At 38.8% G+C, this 20,258-nt stretch overlaps 1 protein-coding gene across 9 annotated transcripts in view; it reads left to right on the top strand.

Moving 5' to 3' along the window:
• ZNF638 (zinc finger protein 638) overlaps positions 1-20,258 on the top strand; it is a 135,188-nt gene that overhangs the window by 46,412 nt on the left and 68,518 nt on the right. For 5 of the 9 annotated variants that reach the window (XM_069583641.1, XM_069583642.1, XM_069583645.1 and 2 more), the window contains exon 2: positions 16,833-18,348. In XM_069583641.1, the coding sequence (XP_069439742.1) occupies positions 16,833-18,348 (1,516 nt within the window). Of the gene's footprint in view, positions 1-1,496; positions 1,651-16,832; positions 18,349-20,258 lie in introns of those variants that run through there. The other 4 variants (XM_069583647.1, XM_069583646.1, XM_069583649.1 and 1 more) reach the window with 4 other exon arrangements.

Consider the following 20,258-nt stretch of genomic DNA (forward strand, 5'->3'; position numbering starts at 1 on the left):
AACAGTGTTTGTAGTATCAACTTTAGTGTTCAACAGGTTGAATTAATTGATGGATGAGTTATACTATGAATGTTATGCAACTATTTTAAAAAGAATTTATATGATTTACTTGGAGAAATGTCAATAATCAGGGAAGCAAACAGCAGGCTAAGGTGTAAATCTTTGGGAAAAAAAGAATGAAGAACATTTCCCATTACACAAAAATATGTTTGTGTTTGTTTATATGAATATAAAGAAATATATGAAAGGAAATAATCACACTTGAACCTTGATTATTTGGAGTTTTGGGAGAGCTTGGCATTTTCTTTGTTGTTTTTGGCTTGTTGCCTCTATCAAGATTTTTAGTTTGAAATGAATATCCAGTAAGATACTTTATAAAAGACTTTTCTTTCAGCATTTTCTATGCTAGTTTTAACGTGAATAAAAGAAGTACATCTGCTTGGGTACTAGGTAAAGCTGATGCTGGAGACAGGGTAGTTGATATTAATTTGGTGGTATCCAAAAGGCAGGATTTGTGAATTTGACCAGATTTTGCCAATGATTGAATTTGTTTGGTGGTATAGTAGAGTTACTTTGAGAAGTTGTCTCAACGCAAGGTTTTTAATTGGTAAAAGAAAGGTTAAAAATATTTACCACATTCAGTTCAATTCAGTTCAGTTCAGTGGCTCAGTCGTATCCGACTCTTTGCAACCTCATGAACTGCAGCAGCCCAGGCCTTCCGTCCATCACCAACTTCCGGAGTTCACTCAAACTCAGGTCCATTGATGCCATCCAGCCATCTCTTCCTCTGTTGTCCCCTTCTCCTCCTGCCCCCAATCCCTCCCAGCATCAGAGTCTTTTCCAATGAGTCAACTCTTCGCATGAGGTGGCCAAAATACTGGAGTTTCAGCTTTAGCATCATTCCTTCCAAAGAAATCCGAGGGCTGATCTCCTTCAGAATGGACTGGTTGGATCTCCTTGCAGTCCAAGGGACTCTCAAGAGTCTTCTCCAACACCGCAGTTCAAAAGCATCTTTTACCACATTAGGTAGGTATTTTTATTGTTTAACAACTCAAGAAAGGATCTTTAAAGTGTTAAGCTTTTAGGTCAATAAGATTTAATTGAATTCAGATTTCCTGACATTTTCAGTGGCTATGATATACCTCGCATTATTGCAAGTCTATATCTATTTCTATAGCTTTACATAAAGGATAAAAGGCAGGCAAAGCATTACCATATGCAATGCCAGATGAGTACTATTTATTTTAATGTATTATTGAAGGCAAAAATGATCAGGGAAGACTTCATGGAGGAGGTGAGACAATGCAGGTCTTACATATGCTCATGATTTAGACAGGACAGTATTGGACAGGCACGGAACCGCAGAGGCACTGGTACCCGTGCCGGAGTTTTGCCAGGGACGCCTGGAGTACCACACGCGAGAGCGCCCCCTTCCGGAACCAAGTTCCTCGGGTCGGTTTCTCGCGTCTACGGGAGAACCCCGTGCCGCGGTACGCAGGCGCGGGCAGCAGATGAGGGCTCGCCAAAGCTCGCCAGACGCGCATGCGTGCGGCTCTCTGGAGGCGGTAGCTTCTTCGGCGTCGAGACCGGAGGCTGAGTGCTAAACTGTGGGGCGCAAATGGGATCCGGCGGTTAGTCGGGTAGGCATAGGTAGGACGGCTGCCTTGTGGGGAACAGGGGGCTGGAAGGCGGGAGCCCAAAGCGTGGGGGTCCTGAGCCTCTCCTCCACGATCCAGGCCGACCATTGTATCTGTGTCGCAGCGACTGCGCACAAAATGGCGGCGGGCTGACGGCGGGGGCGGGAGGAGATTGGGGGACCCCCGGGATGGGAAGGGAGCTTGGCTCCCCGGCCACAGCGTCGGTTCACCGCACTGCTCCGGAGGGTCAGGTCGGGCACCGGGGCCAGGACCCTGCTTCAGAAAGAGCCGCCTGACGCCTTTGCACTGGGCGGAGGAACGAAAACAGCCCTTCGGCAAGGCCGTGGCTGCCCCTTCCCCATCGGCGCAGGGCCGGCCGGGCCGCGCCAGGCCTGACAGGAGGAAGCGGTGGTGAGGGAGCTTCGCGGAGGGAGGAACCATTCCCGTCGGGCCCGGAGGAGAGGCAGCGGAGCTCGAGCTGAGCCCATTAGCCAGCGACATTGTATGAGGAGCGTGGAGGAGAAGAACGTGCTTGTGTTCGGGGCTGGGGAAGGGGGAGTTGAGGTGAAGGGGGAACGTACGATGTAGCGGCTTTGGCCGGTCCGGGTTTCCTCTGCCTGCTTTGTGCGGGAATGAAAGCGAAGAGAATGCCGTCTCTGTGCGGGATACCAAGGGCTCATGAACTGCTCTGATACTTATTTCCAGATTTCTCAGAGGAATCGAGAATGCGGATCGCTAGTGATTCCTAGCTTGGGCCCGTTCTGTTCAAGGTGGGGGGAGAACGTGTACCACATACAAGAATCCTTGAGGACAGCTGAAACAGATCTTCTGTTGAGATAACTGAATGAGGGAGACTTCTATTTTTACAAGATCTTTAATTGAACTAGACAGTGAAGGCTGCCTCAGGCTATTTCCTCTTAATCTTAAAATTTGCTCCTAGGAGAAATTTTGGGGGAAATACTATTTTAGTCTGGAGGAGTTGTGAAAAAAAATTTGTTATCGGGATCCGGCGACTTGATGTTGGTTTAAATTCTTTTTCTAACCAGCTTTGGAATTGAGCAAACAAAAAAATTTTTTTTTATTTGTTGTAAAGGGTTAATGTATTTTTCAGGGATGTCGGCTCATTTACAATTAAAATTGATAAACTGAAAAAAACTTACAAAAATGAGTTTAATGAAATTTATACAGAAAATGAACGCATAATTTACATTATTTCAACATAGCTTTAAATATTGTTGATGAGGTATTCTAGACTTAGTGGGCTTATGTTGTATTCTTTTTCTTTTTGGCAACATTTCATACACACTTTATTTTGTATTCCCATACTTTGTAATACACACTTTTAAATAATTATGTAATATACACTTTAAAATAATATGTAATATACGTATTTTACATAAGACACTTAATATACACTTTTTAATAATTAAAAATTAACACGTTAATACACTAAAATATGCTGGACGATTCCCTTGATTAGTTGTTGAAACCAAGTGAGGGAAAGATAAAACAGTTGGAAGAAATCACAAAATCTCATCCGTTTTTATTACTAGCTTTATGTCACACGTATCTGTTACCTTAAGTATTGGTTATATTTTAGTTTTGTAACTGTAATGTGTTATTTTGTTATGGAAGGTGTATGCAGCAGATACTCAGGTTTTAAAAATGCTTCTTAGAATCAGTGATCACTTTGTATTTCATGGCTGTCTTAAAGGTTTTCTCTTGGGTGCTCTTAAGAAGGTCATCTCTGGAAATTTTGTTTTTATGTAGTGAAAGAAAATGAGAGACAAATAGTTTAGTGGAAAGAGAATAGGCTTTGGAATCAGAAGATTTGGCTTCGAATCCCAGTTTTCCTCTTACTGTCTGAGTGAGATGTGGGTAAGTTATTTTAGCCTTCCTGAACTTTTATTTCTTTGTCTGTAAAGTGGTAATAATACTGCTTCCTGCCTGAAATTATTGTGAGGGAGAAAATGTGTGAAAAGCCCCTATCCTTTGACACATAAGTAGGTGCTTAATAAATGTTAGTTGTTACTACTGCAAATTTTTAAGTGCTTTGGAAGCATCTTTTCATAGAAAATTGTAACCTGCGGATAGTCCCTCTTAATAAAAGAAGAGGCATAAAGAATGTAGGTTAAATTGATGGAATTTTGGAGCTGAAAGATCATCTAATCTTTCATTAAAATACTTTGTTCACCTATAAACTTTATGTATACCTCTTTTACTTTATGTATACCTCTCCAAGCACGTATCAAAATTGTAACCGTTTATTTATATGATTGTTATGCTCATCTTTGTATCTGTCTCAATGCCTAGTTTGTGTTAGACACTCACAGGTCGGGTGAATGAACTCAGCTGATGGTTGCCAGAGTCTGGGTAAGAACACAGGCTTTGGGGTCCAAATCATGCTCTGTCTCCTATGACTTGTATACTGATCAGGGTTTGGGAAAAAATCTGTCCAAATGATTAATAAAATGCTTTATATACTGAGAAATAGTGCTTCTAGTCTGGGCACCCAGTAACATATTTTGTGCTGTTTTGCAAGTAAACAAGCCACTGAATGTTGAAATGAAGTGGTTTAGAGATCCTCCAAACTGAAAGTAATTATACTTGTGGCTAAAGCCAGTAAGCCCTCTTTATATTTAACTTTACTTACTCTTTCACTGCTTCAACTTGTTTATTTACTGTAGTCTGAAATTTGTGATTGAAATGAAAATGAGAGGAAGATAGGTATATGAAAAATAAGAGTAATGGAAAGGAAAAAACCATGGTAGGGAAAAGGTAAGGTATAAAGTAAAACACAGCTGTAGTGATCAGTGAAGATCAAGAGTAATGGTTTTGTATTGAAAAGAGAAAAAAAGTTCAGGGATTATAGGAGAAGGAGTTTTTAAGGTGTGCATATTTTGATATTTCTTAGTGCTACCTTGGGATACTTAGGTTTTGGATTATTTTTCAACTCTTGGGCCCCTTAAATACCAAAATATATTTATTGTTACAGTCTTTAAGTTTTCATACTTTTTCCTTGTCTCATTTCCAGTCCATTTTATTAAACTTGCAGGTGATTTCTTTGTTGTCTCTGCTAATGAGTGACTGTTGCCAACATTCTATTCTTTTTAATTTCCTCACTTGTTAAAAATTTTTTTAATTAGGGAAAATTTTAAGCCTATACAAAAGCAAAGAGTATTATATAATGATGCACCCATATACTTATCACCCAGCTGCAACAATTATAATTTACAACAATTATAAGTAAATCTTGTCTCTACTCTCCACCGTGTTATTTTTGAGCAATTCCTACAACATATTCCTTAATTTATAGTTCAGAATTTTTCTCTAAAGTTTTAGAAAAAGACATGCATATCACACCTAAAGTAATAATAATTCTTTAATGTCAGAGATTCAGTCAATTATTCAGATCTCCCCATTTATTTCTTACATGCTATACCACCATATTGAAATTTTTGGAAATTACCTAGGTCTTAATGAAAGAAACATAACTGCCTGCTTCTTAAGTAAAGCATTTTGTTTATTAATGTAACATTTTTTGAGCCATCTGTTGCATGTCAGGGGGTTTAATTTTAATCATTTTTTACATCAACATTACATGGAGTCATGGGTTAATCAGCTTGCTGAGGCTCACATTTTTAGCACTCCAGGATCAGAATTAAAGCACTGAGTCTAGGGTCTAAGTTCTTACAAAAAACACTATGCTACGTTAGTAAAGTTTGTTTATGGGAGTTACCCAATTTTGCATGAAATCACTTGCTGGCACCCTTCGTAGCAGGGTGGGTGTCTTCAGATCAGTGGAAGTTTCCCCAAAGATCAGATTATTATGGATTGCATAATGGTCTGACTAACAGTCAATAGTTAGGGAGTGAACATGATGTAGAAAAAGAATAGCCAAATCCAAAAAAGTGCTTAGGGCTGAATTTTTTTTTTTTATCATTGCCAACTTTCTGCCTGTAGCCATACTTGCTTATAGTCCTTTTTTGACTGAGTATGTAACTACGATGTTAGGTAGCCCAATGTTGGGTCATTAACTATTTTTGAATGAGTTAAAATGCTGGCTGACAGGGGAATACCCTATTTCCCTTCCCTCTATCCTTTTGCATGCTTGAATGTGCATACACACCCTTATTTTTTCCCTGAACTATTTTGAAAGTAACTTGCACATACTGTGCTCTTAACCTTTATTAGTTTATAAGTTAGTTTAGTAGTTTATTTCGTAAGAATAGGATATTTTCTTCTGTGGTCGTAGTACAGTTATCAGTCTCAGTAAATTTAATGTTGATAATTTTTTTTTTTAACCATTTTCTGATTTTTTTCAGTTGAGCCAATAATGTTACTTGTAGCAGTTCTCCCCCCCTGTAGTATAGGATCAGTCTAGGATTAGGTAACTGCATTTAGTTATCATGTTTTTTTAGTCTTATTTACTTTGGAATGTTTCTGTAGTCTTTTTATCTTTTGTGAGGTTGACATTTTTGAAGAATACTGTTTGCTTTCTTTTTATTTAGTAGAATATCTCTCACTTTGGAATTTTTTTTTACTTCTTTTTTTGATGTTTCCTCTTGAGTAAATTATATGTCCCTGGCCAGAAAAATCAAGTTTCTATGTTCCGCCATGGTAGTAGATCTAGAGATGCATGAAGTCCATCTACCCTTTGTGAATTATGATGTCTGAGTACACATTTGGTCAAAATGTTTTCTTCCCCCTTGAACTAACTGATGATCTGTGGAGAGATTATTTAACACCACACAAATGTCTTATTCTTCATTAAAATTTCACTCAGGAGTTTTGCCTGAACTAATCTTTACGTTACGATGTTATACAGTGATTTTCCATCTTAGTAATTTCTCTATGTTTACAATGATTGATTGCTATGGAGATGTGGACACCTGGTTTTTTCAGTGGTTTGTAATTTATTACTGTCCAGTTCTTTATTACTTTCTCTTATTACATGTGTATATGTAGTGTGTGTATTTGTGTGTGTGTGTATGTTTATATGTGTGTGTGTGTTAATCGCTCAGTTACGGCCAACTCTTCACAACCCTGCAACCCCATGGGCTGTAGCCCGCCAGGCTCCTCTATCCGTGGAATTTTCAGGCAAGACTACTGGAGTGGGTAGCCATTCCCTTCTCCAGGGGATCTTCCTGATGCAGGGATCGAACCCAGGTCTTCTGCACTGCAGGTGGATTGTTTTACCGTCTGAGAAGCAGGAAAGCCTGTATATATATATTTATAATCCTGTTTTCCACAGTGAGAATCCTGGTTCCCCATGCTATAAAACATTCACCTAGCCTCTGCTCGATCTCATGGTATCAGTTCAGTTCAGTCCAGTCGCTCAGTCGTGTCCGACTCTTTGCGACCCCGTGCAGCACGCCAGGCCTCCCTGTCCATCACCATCTCCTGGAGTTCACTCAGACTCACGTCCATTGAGTCCGTGATGCCATCCAGCCATTTCATCCTCTGTCGTCCCCTTCTCCTCCTGCCCCCAATCCCTCCCAGCATCAGAGTCTTTTCCAATGAGTCAACTCTTGCATGAGGTGCCCAAAGTACTGGAGCTTCAGCTTTAGCATCATTCCTTCTAAAGACATCCCAGGGTTGATCTTCAGAATGGACTGGTTGGATCTCCTTGCAGTCCAAGGGACTCTCAAGAGTCTTCTCCAACACCACAGTTCAAAAGCATCAATGCTTCGGCGCTCAGCCTTCTTCACAGTCCAACTCTCACATCCATACATGACCACAGGAAAAACCATAGCCTTGACTAGATGGACCTTAGTCAGCAAAGTAATGTCTCTGCTTTTGAATATACTATCTAGGTTGGTCATAACTTTCCTTCCAAGGAGTAAGCGTCTTTTAATTTCATGGCTGCAGTCACCATCTGCAGTGGTTTTGGAGCCCAAAACAATAAAGTCTGACACTGTTTCCACTGTTTCACTATCTATTTCCCATGAAGTGATGGGACCAGATGCCATGATCTTCGTTTTCTGAATGTTGAGCTTTAAGCCAACTTTTTCACTCTCCTCTTTCACTTTCATCAAGAGGCTTTTTAGCTCCTCTTCACTTTCTGCCATAAGGGTGTTGTCATCTGCATATCTGAGGTTATTGATATTTCTCCCAACAATCTTGATTCCAGCTTGTGTTTCTTCCAACCCAGCGTTTCTCATGATGTCGTCTGCATATAAGTTAAATAAGCAAGGTGACAATATACAGCCTTGATGCACTCCTTTCCTATTTGGAACCAGTCTGTTGTTCCATGTCCAGTTCTAACTGTTGCTTCCTGACCTGCATATAGATTTCTCAAGAGGCAGGTCAGGTGGTCTGGTATTCCCATCTCTTTCAGAATTTTCCGCAGTTTATTGTGATCCACACAGTCAAAGGCTTTGGCATAGTCAATAAAGCAGAAATAGATGTTTTTCTGGAACTCTCTTGCTTTTTCCATGATCCAGCGGATGTTGGCAATTTGATCTCTGGTTCCTCTGCCTTTTCTAAAACCAGCTTGAACATCAGGGAGTTCACGGTTCACCTATTGCTGAAGCCTGGCTTGGAGAATTTTGAGCATTACTTTACTAGCATGTGAGATGAGTGCAATTGTGCAGTAGTTTGAGCATTCTTTGGCATTGCTTTTCTTTGGGATTGGAATGAAAACTGACCTTTTCCAGTCCTGTGGCCACTGCTGAGTTTTCCAAATTTGCTGGCATATTGAGTGCAGCACTTTCACAGCATCATCTTTCAGGATTTGAAACAGCTCAACTGGAATTCCATCACCTCCACTAGCTTTGTTTGTAGTGATGCTTTTTAAGGCCCACTTGACTTCACATTCCAGGATGTCTGGCTCTAGATGAGTGATCACATCATCATGATTATCTTGGTCGTGAAGATCTTTTTTGTACAGTTCTTCCGTGTATTCTTGCCACCTCTTCTTAATATCTTCTGCTTCTGTTAGGTCCAGACCATTTCTGTCCTTTATCAAGATCTTTTAGAAGTAACACCCAAAAAAGATGTCCTTTTCATTATAGGGGACTGGAATGCAAAAGTAGGAAGTCAAGAAACACCTGGAGTAACCAGCAAATTGCGCCTTGGAATGCGGAATGAAGCAGGGCAAAGACTAATAGAGTTTTGCCAAGAAAATGCACTGGTCATAGCAAACACCCTCTTCCAACAACACAAGAGAAGACTCTACACATGGACATCACCGGATGGTCAACACCGAAATCAGATTGATTATATTCTTTGCAGCCAAAGATGGAGAAGCTCTATACAGTCAACAAAAACAAGATCGGGAGCTGACTGTGACTCAGATCATGAACTCCTTATTGGCAAATTCAGACTTAAATTGAAGAAAGTAGGGAAAACCGCTAGACCATTCAGGTATGACCTAAATCAAATCCCTTATGATTATACAGTGGAAGTGAGAAATAGATTTAAGGGTCTAGATCTGATAGATAGAGTGCCTGATGAACTATGGAATGAGGTTCATGACATTGTACAGGAGACAGGGATCAAGACCATCCCCACGGAAAAGAAATGCAAAAAAGCAAAATGGCTGTCTGGGGAGGCCTTACAAATAGCTGTGAAAAGAAGAGAGGTGAAAAGCAAAGGAGAAAAGGAAAGATATAAGCATCTGAATGCAGAGTTCCAAAGAACAGCAAGAAGAGATAAGAAAGCCTTCTTCAGCGATCAGTGCAAAGAAATCAAGGAAACAACAGAATGGGAAAGACTAGATATCTCGTCAAGAAAATTAGAGGTACCGAGGGAACATTTCATGCAAAGATGGGCTTGATAAAGGACAGAAATGGTCCCGTGGTATATCTGAAGTTATTTAAGAATTAATTCATCCATACCACTGCAAAAAAAAGCAAAAAAACCCAGACTACTAAAAAGAGAGAGAATTCTTAAAAGTTATCTTTTCTCTTAAGTCAAATAGTGGGTTTATAAATTACTTGAGTAGGTTTCTTTTTCCCTTTTAATGAGCTATGGTGTTCATTTGAAAAATGAGTTAGTTTGCTTTCAGTTTAAGCTTTCCCCTCTTCTTCCCATCCTTTTTTAATTAAAAAAAAAAAAATTACATGGTTAACCTGACTCTGAAAGTCAAAATTATATAGTAAGATGTACTCCATAAAGTATCATTTCCATTTATTTCCTTTCAGTCCTTTCTGTTACCCTTATGTAACCTACTTAATTGTTTCCTGGTTATCCCACTTGTAACCGTTAAGCGGATGTGTGTGTCTTGTTTCCGGTTTTTACATAAAAAGACACATCGGCTCTTTTGTAGTCTGTTAAGACTTTAAGGCATTTGGCATTTTAAGATACTTGGCCACATAATTTAGGTATGCTTAATTGAAGATTTTGGATGGCATTACCGATGCAATGGAGATGAACTTGGGCAAACTTCGGGAGATGGTGAGAGATGGATGGCCTGGCATGCTGCATTCCATGGGGTTGCAAGGAGTCGGACATGGCTGGGTGACTGAACACCAACAAATTTAAGATTGTGGAAGCCCATTCTAGGCAGGTGGGAACATTTTTTGGCTCATGGACTTCTTGAGGGCAGGGTGGGCAAAGATGCAGTTTTACCTCAAGAACAACTGGGTAGTGAATGTCTTCAGTACTGTTTACCTCTTGGTCCCGCTTGCGTGTTACATTGGCATTATTTTGTTTCAGTGTTTGTGTTTTCTCACTAAGGTGGTGAGTATGCTGTCAGCTGCATTTTGGCAACAGTTTTTTCAGTACTTAGGATTTTTCTCATTTCTAGTTTTAAAAAAATCCCAGAAAAGATTTCTTTATTCCAGTTTGGATTTGGTGGTTTCTTTTGGACTAATGTGTTGTATTTTTGAGAGTAGCGAAGTAATAAGCAGAACCACCATCTCAGGGGGGCATCATTTACTGGGAATACTGTGTTGTCAGTAAAGAATCATTTATGTGTGCAGTATGTATATTCCTAAAAAAAGAAAAAAAGCATGTAATCATACTCACATATCTTGTTTATAAAAAAGTTTGTGTTCCTGAAAATAATAACCACCAAATCATTGCTATGCAAGGTTATTAATGGCTTTCATGGTAATCTCTTTCTGATATTGTGCATTATTAGCAAGTTGATCTTCCATTTTCTTTCAGATCTGAAATCATGGTTACCAATCCTTTGTGAAGTTTGTGATGCCCTTCATGATAAAAACAATGTTTCTAGTTTTCTGCTTATTTTTTCTCTGTTTCTTTGGCACTTTCATTGAGGTGTGCCACATTTTGGCATTTTAACATCCAGTGTGATATTCTGTATTTACGCTTGTGACACCTTCAGAATTCTGTGACTTCCATACCTTTTGTGGGACGAAACTAAAGGTAGAACAGTGTTGGCTGAGTTGATCTGTCTATATATACTAGAGGAGATTAGAAGGTTGAGAACCAGTTAAACTGAGAAAAGCACAGAAGTAACTGGCCAGTGTAATACTTGCGTTGTTAGTAAGTGTGAAGGTAGATTTTATGTATTCGAGACACAGTTGCTCTGACACAGGGTATCAAATCAGGTATGTGGGTATAAAACTAGAAAAGTAATGTTAATGGTAGTTTTCCTTTTGTGGTAAAGTTAGAAGACTTTTTTTATGCATGTCATGAAGATGATTTTTCTTTCCTTTGGGGAAGGTGATCATGAACAGGTATTGCTTTTTTAATAATTAGGAAAAATAAAGCTATAAAATTTAAATTTTATGTACCTAGAATACAGGATGGAAAGAACATTGAGAGGAGTTCAATTTGTGATCTTGCCAATTAGTTCTAAGGCTTTACTTAATCATAAACTTGAATTCCCTTGCTTACTTGGTGATTGTAAGCTCAGATGAGATAATGAAGGTCAAAATGCTTTTTAAACCATGAAGTGCTTTAAAGTTCAAGTGTGGGGTTTGATATAAATCTTTTCATTGTGAATCTAATTGGAGCCATTATGATCTGCATGACTAATTTTTGGTGATGCTTTTATATTTTTAGATTTCAGACTTCTTTATCAATACGTATAAAGAAAATGAAGGATTCCTTTCCATCTGAAAGACTGTATCAAAATAGCAGGTAGTTTTTGATTGTGGTAGTGGACATGTCAGAAAGTATCTTAAGGGATATAATGAATTTTTTAATACATCAGGCTATTTCTTCATTTCTGCCTCAAGAATTCAAGTTTCTTCTAGATGCTTCCAGAGTTTTTCTCTTTGATATTTTATTGGCTATATCTTGTTTCAGAGAGGCATGTTCTAGTTGATAGGGCACGGAAGATAGTTTTTAACTGCTGCTTGTCTTCAGGAGTTCAGAATGTTTTCTGACCATTAAATACCCTGTTTTTGAAAAATATTGAACATAGGAAAATAAAATGTTGATTTAAAATAGCAACTAGTATAGTTCATACAATGAAGTTTTGTGTACCTTCTTCCCCTTCCCATCCATGTATATATGCACATATATAAAACTAGAAGAAATTCCATCAAAATATTAGTTCATTATCAGTAATGATTTTATTGGTAAGGATGTCACTTGCTGCTTTTTATTGTTTTCTTTAACAAGCATATGTTATTTATATCATCAGGAATAAAAATTCATTTTAAAGGGTGAGTATTATTTAATCACAATTGTGTTCAAAGTAATTAATAATGAAGGACTCAGATCTCAATTCAGATTTTTCTAAGTTAGTTTAACGATGTGTTGATCCTCTGTAAATTTGTTGGGCGGATGAACCTCTTTGTGGCCAGAACTCCTGGAGTTAAATGAAAAAGGCTTTACAACTGTTGTCTTCATTTGTTCAGTTGTTTTCCAGGTGTTAATGCCAAATTTATCCTTGTCTTACTAGTTCTTGTTTCTTACCACATTGTTTTTAGGTTATATCAGTTGCATTCTCAAAAGACTTCAAGGTTTATTTTCTTTGGTGTGGGATAACCTAATTGCTAATAAGAGGCTTTATATCAAGAGCCCTTGGCTTGTTTTGCTTAATTTTACTCAATCTCACAAATAGTTTTTTCCCCACCAAAATAAATATTGAAACAGAGAGGAATGAGATATGTTTGTTATCTGAATGAATGAACTGTTTAATAACAAAGTCAGTTGAGTCAGATGGGAAGAAATGATGTAGGGGAAAATGAACTAAATGAGATTTTAGACTTAAATCTGCATGTTATTCATATGTTGCCTGATAATCATAACAGATTAGCCGATTTTGGCTTTGTTAGACTTCGGTGTGATAATGTTAGATTTGATAGAGAAGTATGAAGTTATGTTGGTTTTATACTCTCCAACCCTCCTTTTCTGTTTTCTGTTAAACATTTCATACTTAATATTTAGGACTCTTTTGTTTTTTTTTTTTGGTGGAGAGTAATGTTCAGACGTGTGAAAAAGTAGAGAGGAAAGGTAATAAATTCTTTTGGACCCGTCACTCACCTTCCTCAACAAATACTTTTGCTGGTTGTGCTTCATCAAACTTCGCTCACCCACTAAACACCACAGTTCACCCCTGCCAAAATGCATCCTTTGTTTTCTAGATTATTTTAATGAAGATCCCAAATTCTTCATTGCGCTTGTTAGGTACAGTAACATTTGATTCTTTAAATACTGGTGCATCAGTGAACCTCTGTGGATAACTATAGATTTTCAGTTTATAATGGTCAAGGAAAAAGTGTTTAGTTGGGGGTTGGGGAGCTTGCCTTTTTCTAATCTTTTTGCATTTTTTTTTTCCAAACAGACATTTCCATTATTATGAATTAATTGCTTCAAAACATTTTTTATAAAGCACAGTTAATTTCGGTGATTGCTTTTATTTTTGGATTTCCAGAGCACCTGTTATATTGTAGTTCTTCCAGGATGGATCTTGTTTTCTGGAGATTTAACTCTGTTCTTCTTCTGAGTCTGTTAGGATAGAGGTTGTATGTGAAAAGAGAAATTATTTTTATGATATCTGCTTTTGCTCATCTCTTAGCCCCCCCACCCCAAATTTAACTCCCCTCTGCGTTGCAAGGATTAAAAAATACTGATGCTTAGGAGTGTAATTTACCTGCCTGAAAGGTCCCTGTTCAATGGAGTGAGGGGAGGGAGAGTGACACTAACGTTTATTGGGCAGCTCCTTTATTAGACATTATCAGTTCAGTTCAGTCGCTCAGTTGTGTCTGACTCTTCGTGACCCCATGAATCGCAGCACGCCAGGCCTCCCTGTCCATCACCAACTCCCAGAGTTCACTCAGACTCACATCCATTGAGTCAGTGATGCCATCCAGCCATCTCATCCTCTCTCGTCCTTTTTCTCCTGCCCCCAATCCCTCCCAGCATCAGTCTTTTCCAATGAGTCAACTCTTTGCATGACACCCTTTTCCAACAACACAAGAGAAGACTCTACACATGGATATCACCAGATGGTCAACACAGAAATCAGATTGATTATATTCTTTGCAGCCAAAGATGGAGAAGCTCTATACAGTCAACAAAAACAAGACCAGGAGCTGACTGTGGCTCAGATCATGAACTCCTTATTATTGCCAAATTAGAAATTATACATATTTATATTTCATCTAACTTAGTCCTTAACAGTTGGTGAAGGCAATGGCAACCCACTCCAGTACTCTTGTTTGGAAAATCCCATGGATGGAGGAGCCTGGAAGGCTGCAGTCCATGGGGTCGCCGAGGGTCGGATACGACTGAGTGACTTCACTTTCACTTTTCACTGTCATGCATTGGAGAAGAAAATGGCAACCCACTCCAGTGTTCTTGCCTGGAGAATCACAGGGACGCGGGACCCTGGTGGGCTGCCGTCTGTGGTGTCGCACAGAGTCGGACACGACTGAAGTGACTTGGCAGTAGCAGCAGTCCTTAACAGTAATCCAGAGAGGAAGATACTGTCCCATTTTACTCATGAGGAAGCTTATGGTCTAGAGGTAAAGTAGCTTGTCCAAAACCTTAATAGTAAGTGGTGAACCTTGTAGAATTCAAACCCTTCTCATACATTACTAGCTTAGAAATGAATTTGAATATTGCATGAATTACTAATAGCTGAAAGTGTGCCATTGTTCAGTTGCTAAATCATGTCCAACTCTTTGCGACCCTATGGACTGCAGTGTGCCAGTCTCCCCTGCCCTTCACTGTCTCCTGGAGTTTGCTCAGACTCATGTCCATGGAGTTGATGATGCTATCCAACCATCTCATTGTCTTCCCATTCTCTTCCCACTGGAGTGGGTAGCCATTCCCTTCTCTGGGGGATCTTCCTGACTCAGGGATTGAACCCAGGTCTCCTGCATTGCAGGTGGATTCTTTACTATCTAAGCCACCGGAGAAACCCAAAGTGTGCCACAGGAAATGCGCAGAGAGATTCTTTTAGGGTGTGACTTTGAAACAATCTGGAAGAGTGAGTTTGGTTCAGAGAGCTAGGGGTACTCTAGGTAGTACAGTATGAATAAAGTATGAAAGCAAGAATGTTGAAAGTGATCAGGAGATGGCATTAGACCCATTTGGCTGTAGCATACATTTTAAATTTTACTTCGTTTTGACTGTGTTGGGTCTTTGTTGCTGTGCTGGCTTTTCTCTAGTTGTGGCAAGTGGGGGCTATTCTTCATTGTGGTGTGCGGGCTTCTCATTGCGGTGGCCTCTCATGGAGCATGGACTCTAGGTGTGCGGGCTTCAGTGGGTGTGGCAGATGGACTCAGACACAGGCTTAGTTGCTCCACAGCACAGAATCAATCCAGAGTCTCCTGCATTGGCAGATGGAGTCTTTACCCCCAGTGAAGCCCCTGTAGCAGAAATTTTTCGTTAAGTATTATTGGTTAGTAAAATGTGAAAGGTAGATTGAGATTAGATTATATACTAAATGCCAGGTTGACAAGTTTGGACACTATCTTGCAGGTAGCAATAAAGTGGTGAAGGTTTTTATGTAGAGGAGTGATAGTAAAAGAAATGCTTTAAGGATATTAGTAATGACAATGAATTGGGATGAAGGGCAGCTGTGGTGAGAGTGATGAGAGCTTGCAGTAGGGTTGTGATGATGGTGAAAGGAAAAATAAAATTCTATATTAGAGATTTTGACAAGAATACATAGAATTTTATAGTTTAAAAAAGTTAGTTAAAAATGGAGATTAAGATGCTTTTGAGCCTCTGTGACTAAAGGAGTTGGTGTAGAGAACACTATTGAAAATGGATAGTTTGGGAGAAAATTCCAGAGTCAGTAAAAACAGTAGCTAAAAGTTGCCATAAAGGAGAGAGGTTGTTGACAAGTATTTTTTTCCTGTCTTCATAGATAATTTTATTAAATAATCCTGGAGTTACTGAAGATTGACATGTCTTAACTGAAGCTATATTTTGTCTTGGGCCAGAATACTATAGCTTTGTCAGAAACATGCAGTTGATAAATTTTATTAGTTTTAAATTTTTAAATCATCCCAGCAGTCTGTTTCATCTTATTACAGTATTTTATTTAGAAACCTTAACCTAGGCTATTCTACTTTTTCTAAAATTTGATAAACACATGTTGAGTAAGACCTTGTTATCTGAAATCTCCTCCCAGTTTCCTCAAAACTCTAGAGGATACCCATCCTGTGAAGCTCAACTCAGGTATTCTTGACTTCTCCCAGAAATAAATCCATTCCTGATGCTTTTTAGCATTGTTGTAATAATGATACACTCTTTATTTTGTTTTTCTTGTTAGATTGCTTGCACTTTGCCTATAGGAATCATGTTTTACTTGGCTTGAATACTTCATAATGATTGTCATATTAGACAAAAATTTTTAATAAAGTGAATGAATGATTCTGAACTCATTCCTTTCCACTAAAATCAAAAGGGCCGGTGGGGGGATTGGGGGGAGATCTTTGGTGATAAACAAGAACTGAGAACTTACCGACCACAGCAACTGAATGTATATTTTCACCCCATCCCCCAATGGCATGCAGGATTTGGACACTTCTAAGAAGTTTTAAAAGTTGTAATTGCTGCTCTGCACCTAGGACAGCACCCAGCGCAGCATAGTGTACAGGAACTCTGGCTTGAGGTTTGGGGTTTGTATTCTGGATTCGGGAAAGAAGAGCAAGTTTTTGGGAAAGTTTGAAATCCTCATAAACACTCTAAAAATGTATGAAATGCCAGAATGGTTTCATGGCTTTGTTTCAAAATGTTTTACACTGGCTGTAGAACCCACTTCATGAAGTAGTTTGAGTTAAAATGATCTAATATTTGTGTTTTAACTTTCAGCTTTGTGTTATTCTTGGAAAATTTCGCACCACTTGTGAATTCCTTGAACCTGGGCATTGCAAACCCACTTCTGTTGGGCCCATCTCCTTTGCACTTTGCTCAGATTAAGACTCAGTTGGCGCTGCAGCAGCTGAATGCCATTGCCTCACATAGTTCAACACCACCTTATACTTTATTAAATCAGGCTTTCTTGAAAATAGCCATGTCGAGACCCAGGTTTAATCCTCGAGGAAACTTTCCACTTCAGAGGCCACGAGCACCTAACCCTTCTGAGATGAGGCCTCCAGGACCATTTATGAGGCCTGGATCTATGGGTCTTCCAAGATTTTACCCAGCAGGGAGAGCCCGTGGAATTCCACACAGATTTGCCTGCCATGAATCTTATCAGAATATGGAACCACAGAGAATGAATGTTCAGGTAACTCAACACCAAACTGATCCAAGATTGACCAAAGAAAAATTGGATTTTCATGAAGCACAACAAAAGAAGGAGAAGCCTCATGGTAGCCGATGGGATGATGAGCCTCATATATCTGCATCAGTGGGAGTGAAGCAGAGTTCTGTAACGCAGGTTACAGAGCAGAGTCCTAAAGTACAGAGCCGCTATACAAAAGAGAGTGCCTCAAGTATCCTAGCAAGTTTTGGATTATCTAATGAAGACTTAGAAGAACTCAGTCGCTATCCTGATGAACAGCTAACTCCTGAAAATATGCCATTAATCTTGAGGGATATAAGAATGCGGAAAATGGGGCGCCGATTACCTAATTTACCTTCTCGGAGCAGAAATAAAGAAACACTTGGTAATGAGGCAGTTTCGAGTAACGTGATTGATTATGGGCATGCAAGCAAATATGGCTACACAGAAGATCCACTTGAAGTACGTATTTATGATCCTGAAATTCCAACTGATGAGGTCGAGGATGAATTTCGGTCACAGCCAAGTATTTCTGCATCTGTTCCTGCTCCAAATGTGATGTGTAATTCTATGTTTCCTGTTGAAGATGTGTTCCGACAGATGGACTTCCCCAGTGAGTCCTCCAGTAATCAGTCCTTTTTCCCAGTTGAGAGTGGAAGCAAGATGTCAGGTTTACACATTTCAAGAGGACAGTCAGTCCTTGAACCTGTAAAATCTGTCAGCCAGTCCATTAGCCAGACAGTTAATCAGACAATGAGTCAGTCTCTGATTCCTCCTTCTATGAACCAGCAACCTTTTTCATCGGAATTAATTTCAACTGTAAGCCAACAAGAGCGGATCCCACGTGAACCTGTCATTAATTCATCTAATGTACATGGATCGGGAGGAAGTAAAAAGAATTACCAGTCAGAGGCTGACATCCCCATTCGGTCTCCCTTTGGGATTGTGAAAGCTTCATGGCTACCAAAGTTTTCGCATGCTGATGCCCAGAAGATGAAGAGACTTCCAACTCCTTCTATGATGAATGATTATTATGCAGCATCTCCAAGAATATTTCCACATTTGTGTTCTCTGTGTAACGTAGAATGTAGTCATTTGAAGGTGAGTGTTTTTAAAGGTCACTGTATCATGATAACTCAGTGCCCAAGTTTCATCTAAATTCTCATATGTATGCTGGTGTTAACTAGTCATTAAGGAAATGGCAGAAATTTTGATTGCAATGTCAACGCTTAGTTGTAATCTAAGTAACCTGGCCTGAGTATTGAATTGAGTGTTAGGCTTTCTGTATTCCTGTGACTGGGCACACCACGTGGATTTTTCCATTTATTTTGAACTTTTGAGAGGTTATCCCAGAGAATGCAACATAAAATTTATATGACACAAACTGTATAAGACAATGTCACATGAATTACCTTTATCTGAATAAGAGAATCTGTTAGTATAAAAATAAAAATTTGGAATAAAATATTTGTACTGCACACTTTTAAAGAGACAGTATATTTTAGCCTTGCATGTATCTACCTGTCTTGAGCTAAAGATAGTTAATGTTGATTTAAATATTTTCTGACTCTATGATTCTTACCTGGATTTTTAGTACTTCGTGAGAAGGAGCTTCCTAAGATAACTAAATCCATAGCATATCAAAATTGAGTCAGAATGAATTAGTGGGACCAGCTGTGGGCTCAGAGCATAGAGTGTAAAATGATCTTTAGAGAGAAGAGTCTTTAAAAAACAAAGAAGCCTTAGGTGTCTTCATGGTTAGGAGAGTTAGAATGAAGTATTTTACCGAGGTCCTGAAGAATAACGTAGAATATATTGTTTGATAGTAATCACTGGTGGATTTGAGTATAATTTTCTGAATATGTTTTATTTACTATATATGTTTGGAAACTTACTGTTTCTTCTATTTACTAATGTGATTTGAAGATTTATATTACATGTGACCAGGAAGGAATGTATTGCAGTATTTCCTATGGGAACAAGCTATGATTCAAGGCTGTAGCATTGGTTGTATACTTTTAATAGGCTTAAAAGTCTATAGGTATTTATTCCCTTGTTTTTTTCCTCCTTCCAGTATTGTCCTTTTATTGTCTTTTTGTTACCCACTCACCAGGTTTCAGCCAACAAGAATCTGATACCTGGAACTGATGCTTCGGTCAGAAACGTTATTGAAAGCAAAGGAAATCAGCATTCTACCTCATTTTAGCCAGATTTTCTGAGTGCTAATAATTGCCTTGCTCTATCAAAGGGAATAGCAAAGTCTTAAAAAAATCTCAGCACTTAGTTAAAATCTAGTAGTCCTGGCCCAAGTACTGAATTGAGTGTTAGCCCCTCTATGTTCCGTTTATTTTGAACTTTTAGTTAGTCATGATGAATCTAAGAAAAAACAATATCTTAAAAGTTTTAATTTTTATTCTGTTGAATAGAAAATACACACATTCAGTAACTATTTACTGGTTACTAATTTTGTACATGATTCTACATTAGGTGCTGGAATGAAAATAAACTACGTAAAGTTTACATGTTGTTCTTAAGCAGTTTATACAGTCTCACTGAAGAAAAAAATTAAACACCTAAGGAATTTTTTAAGAATTAGGAGGCAACAAATAGTTTGGTGATTGTAATTGACTTGTTTGGATAGGCTGTAGGGAGAGAGAGATTTAATATTTCTATCTTGATTGCAGTCTTATATCAGTTTAAGTCAGCATTATCAACTTACCAATACTTTTGTGTATTTCACAGTGTATAATTAAAAACTATACTTTCTGGCATCAGAAGACTCCTATACTCCAGTTAGATAAGACTTGTTGAGTGACTAGATGCACTCAGTCTGTCTGGTCTAAAGTGATCTGGGAGGGAAGACTTCATGGAGTAGGTTAAAGGTGGTTCTTGAATGAGGAGTAAGCTTAGATGTACCCAGGGGAAGAGGGATGACATTTCAGATGGGAGTAACAATGATAAGTTTGAGGGGCCTAGAAAAACTAGCCCAGGGAGTTTAGATGTGAAATGAG

This window comes from Ovis canadensis, chromosome 3 (assembly GCF_042477335.2).
Source record: "Ovis canadensis isolate MfBH-ARS-UI-01 breed Bighorn chromosome 3, ARS-UI_OviCan_v2, whole genome shotgun sequence".
NCBI lineage: Eukaryota > Metazoa > Chordata > Mammalia > Artiodactyla > Bovidae > Ovis > Ovis canadensis.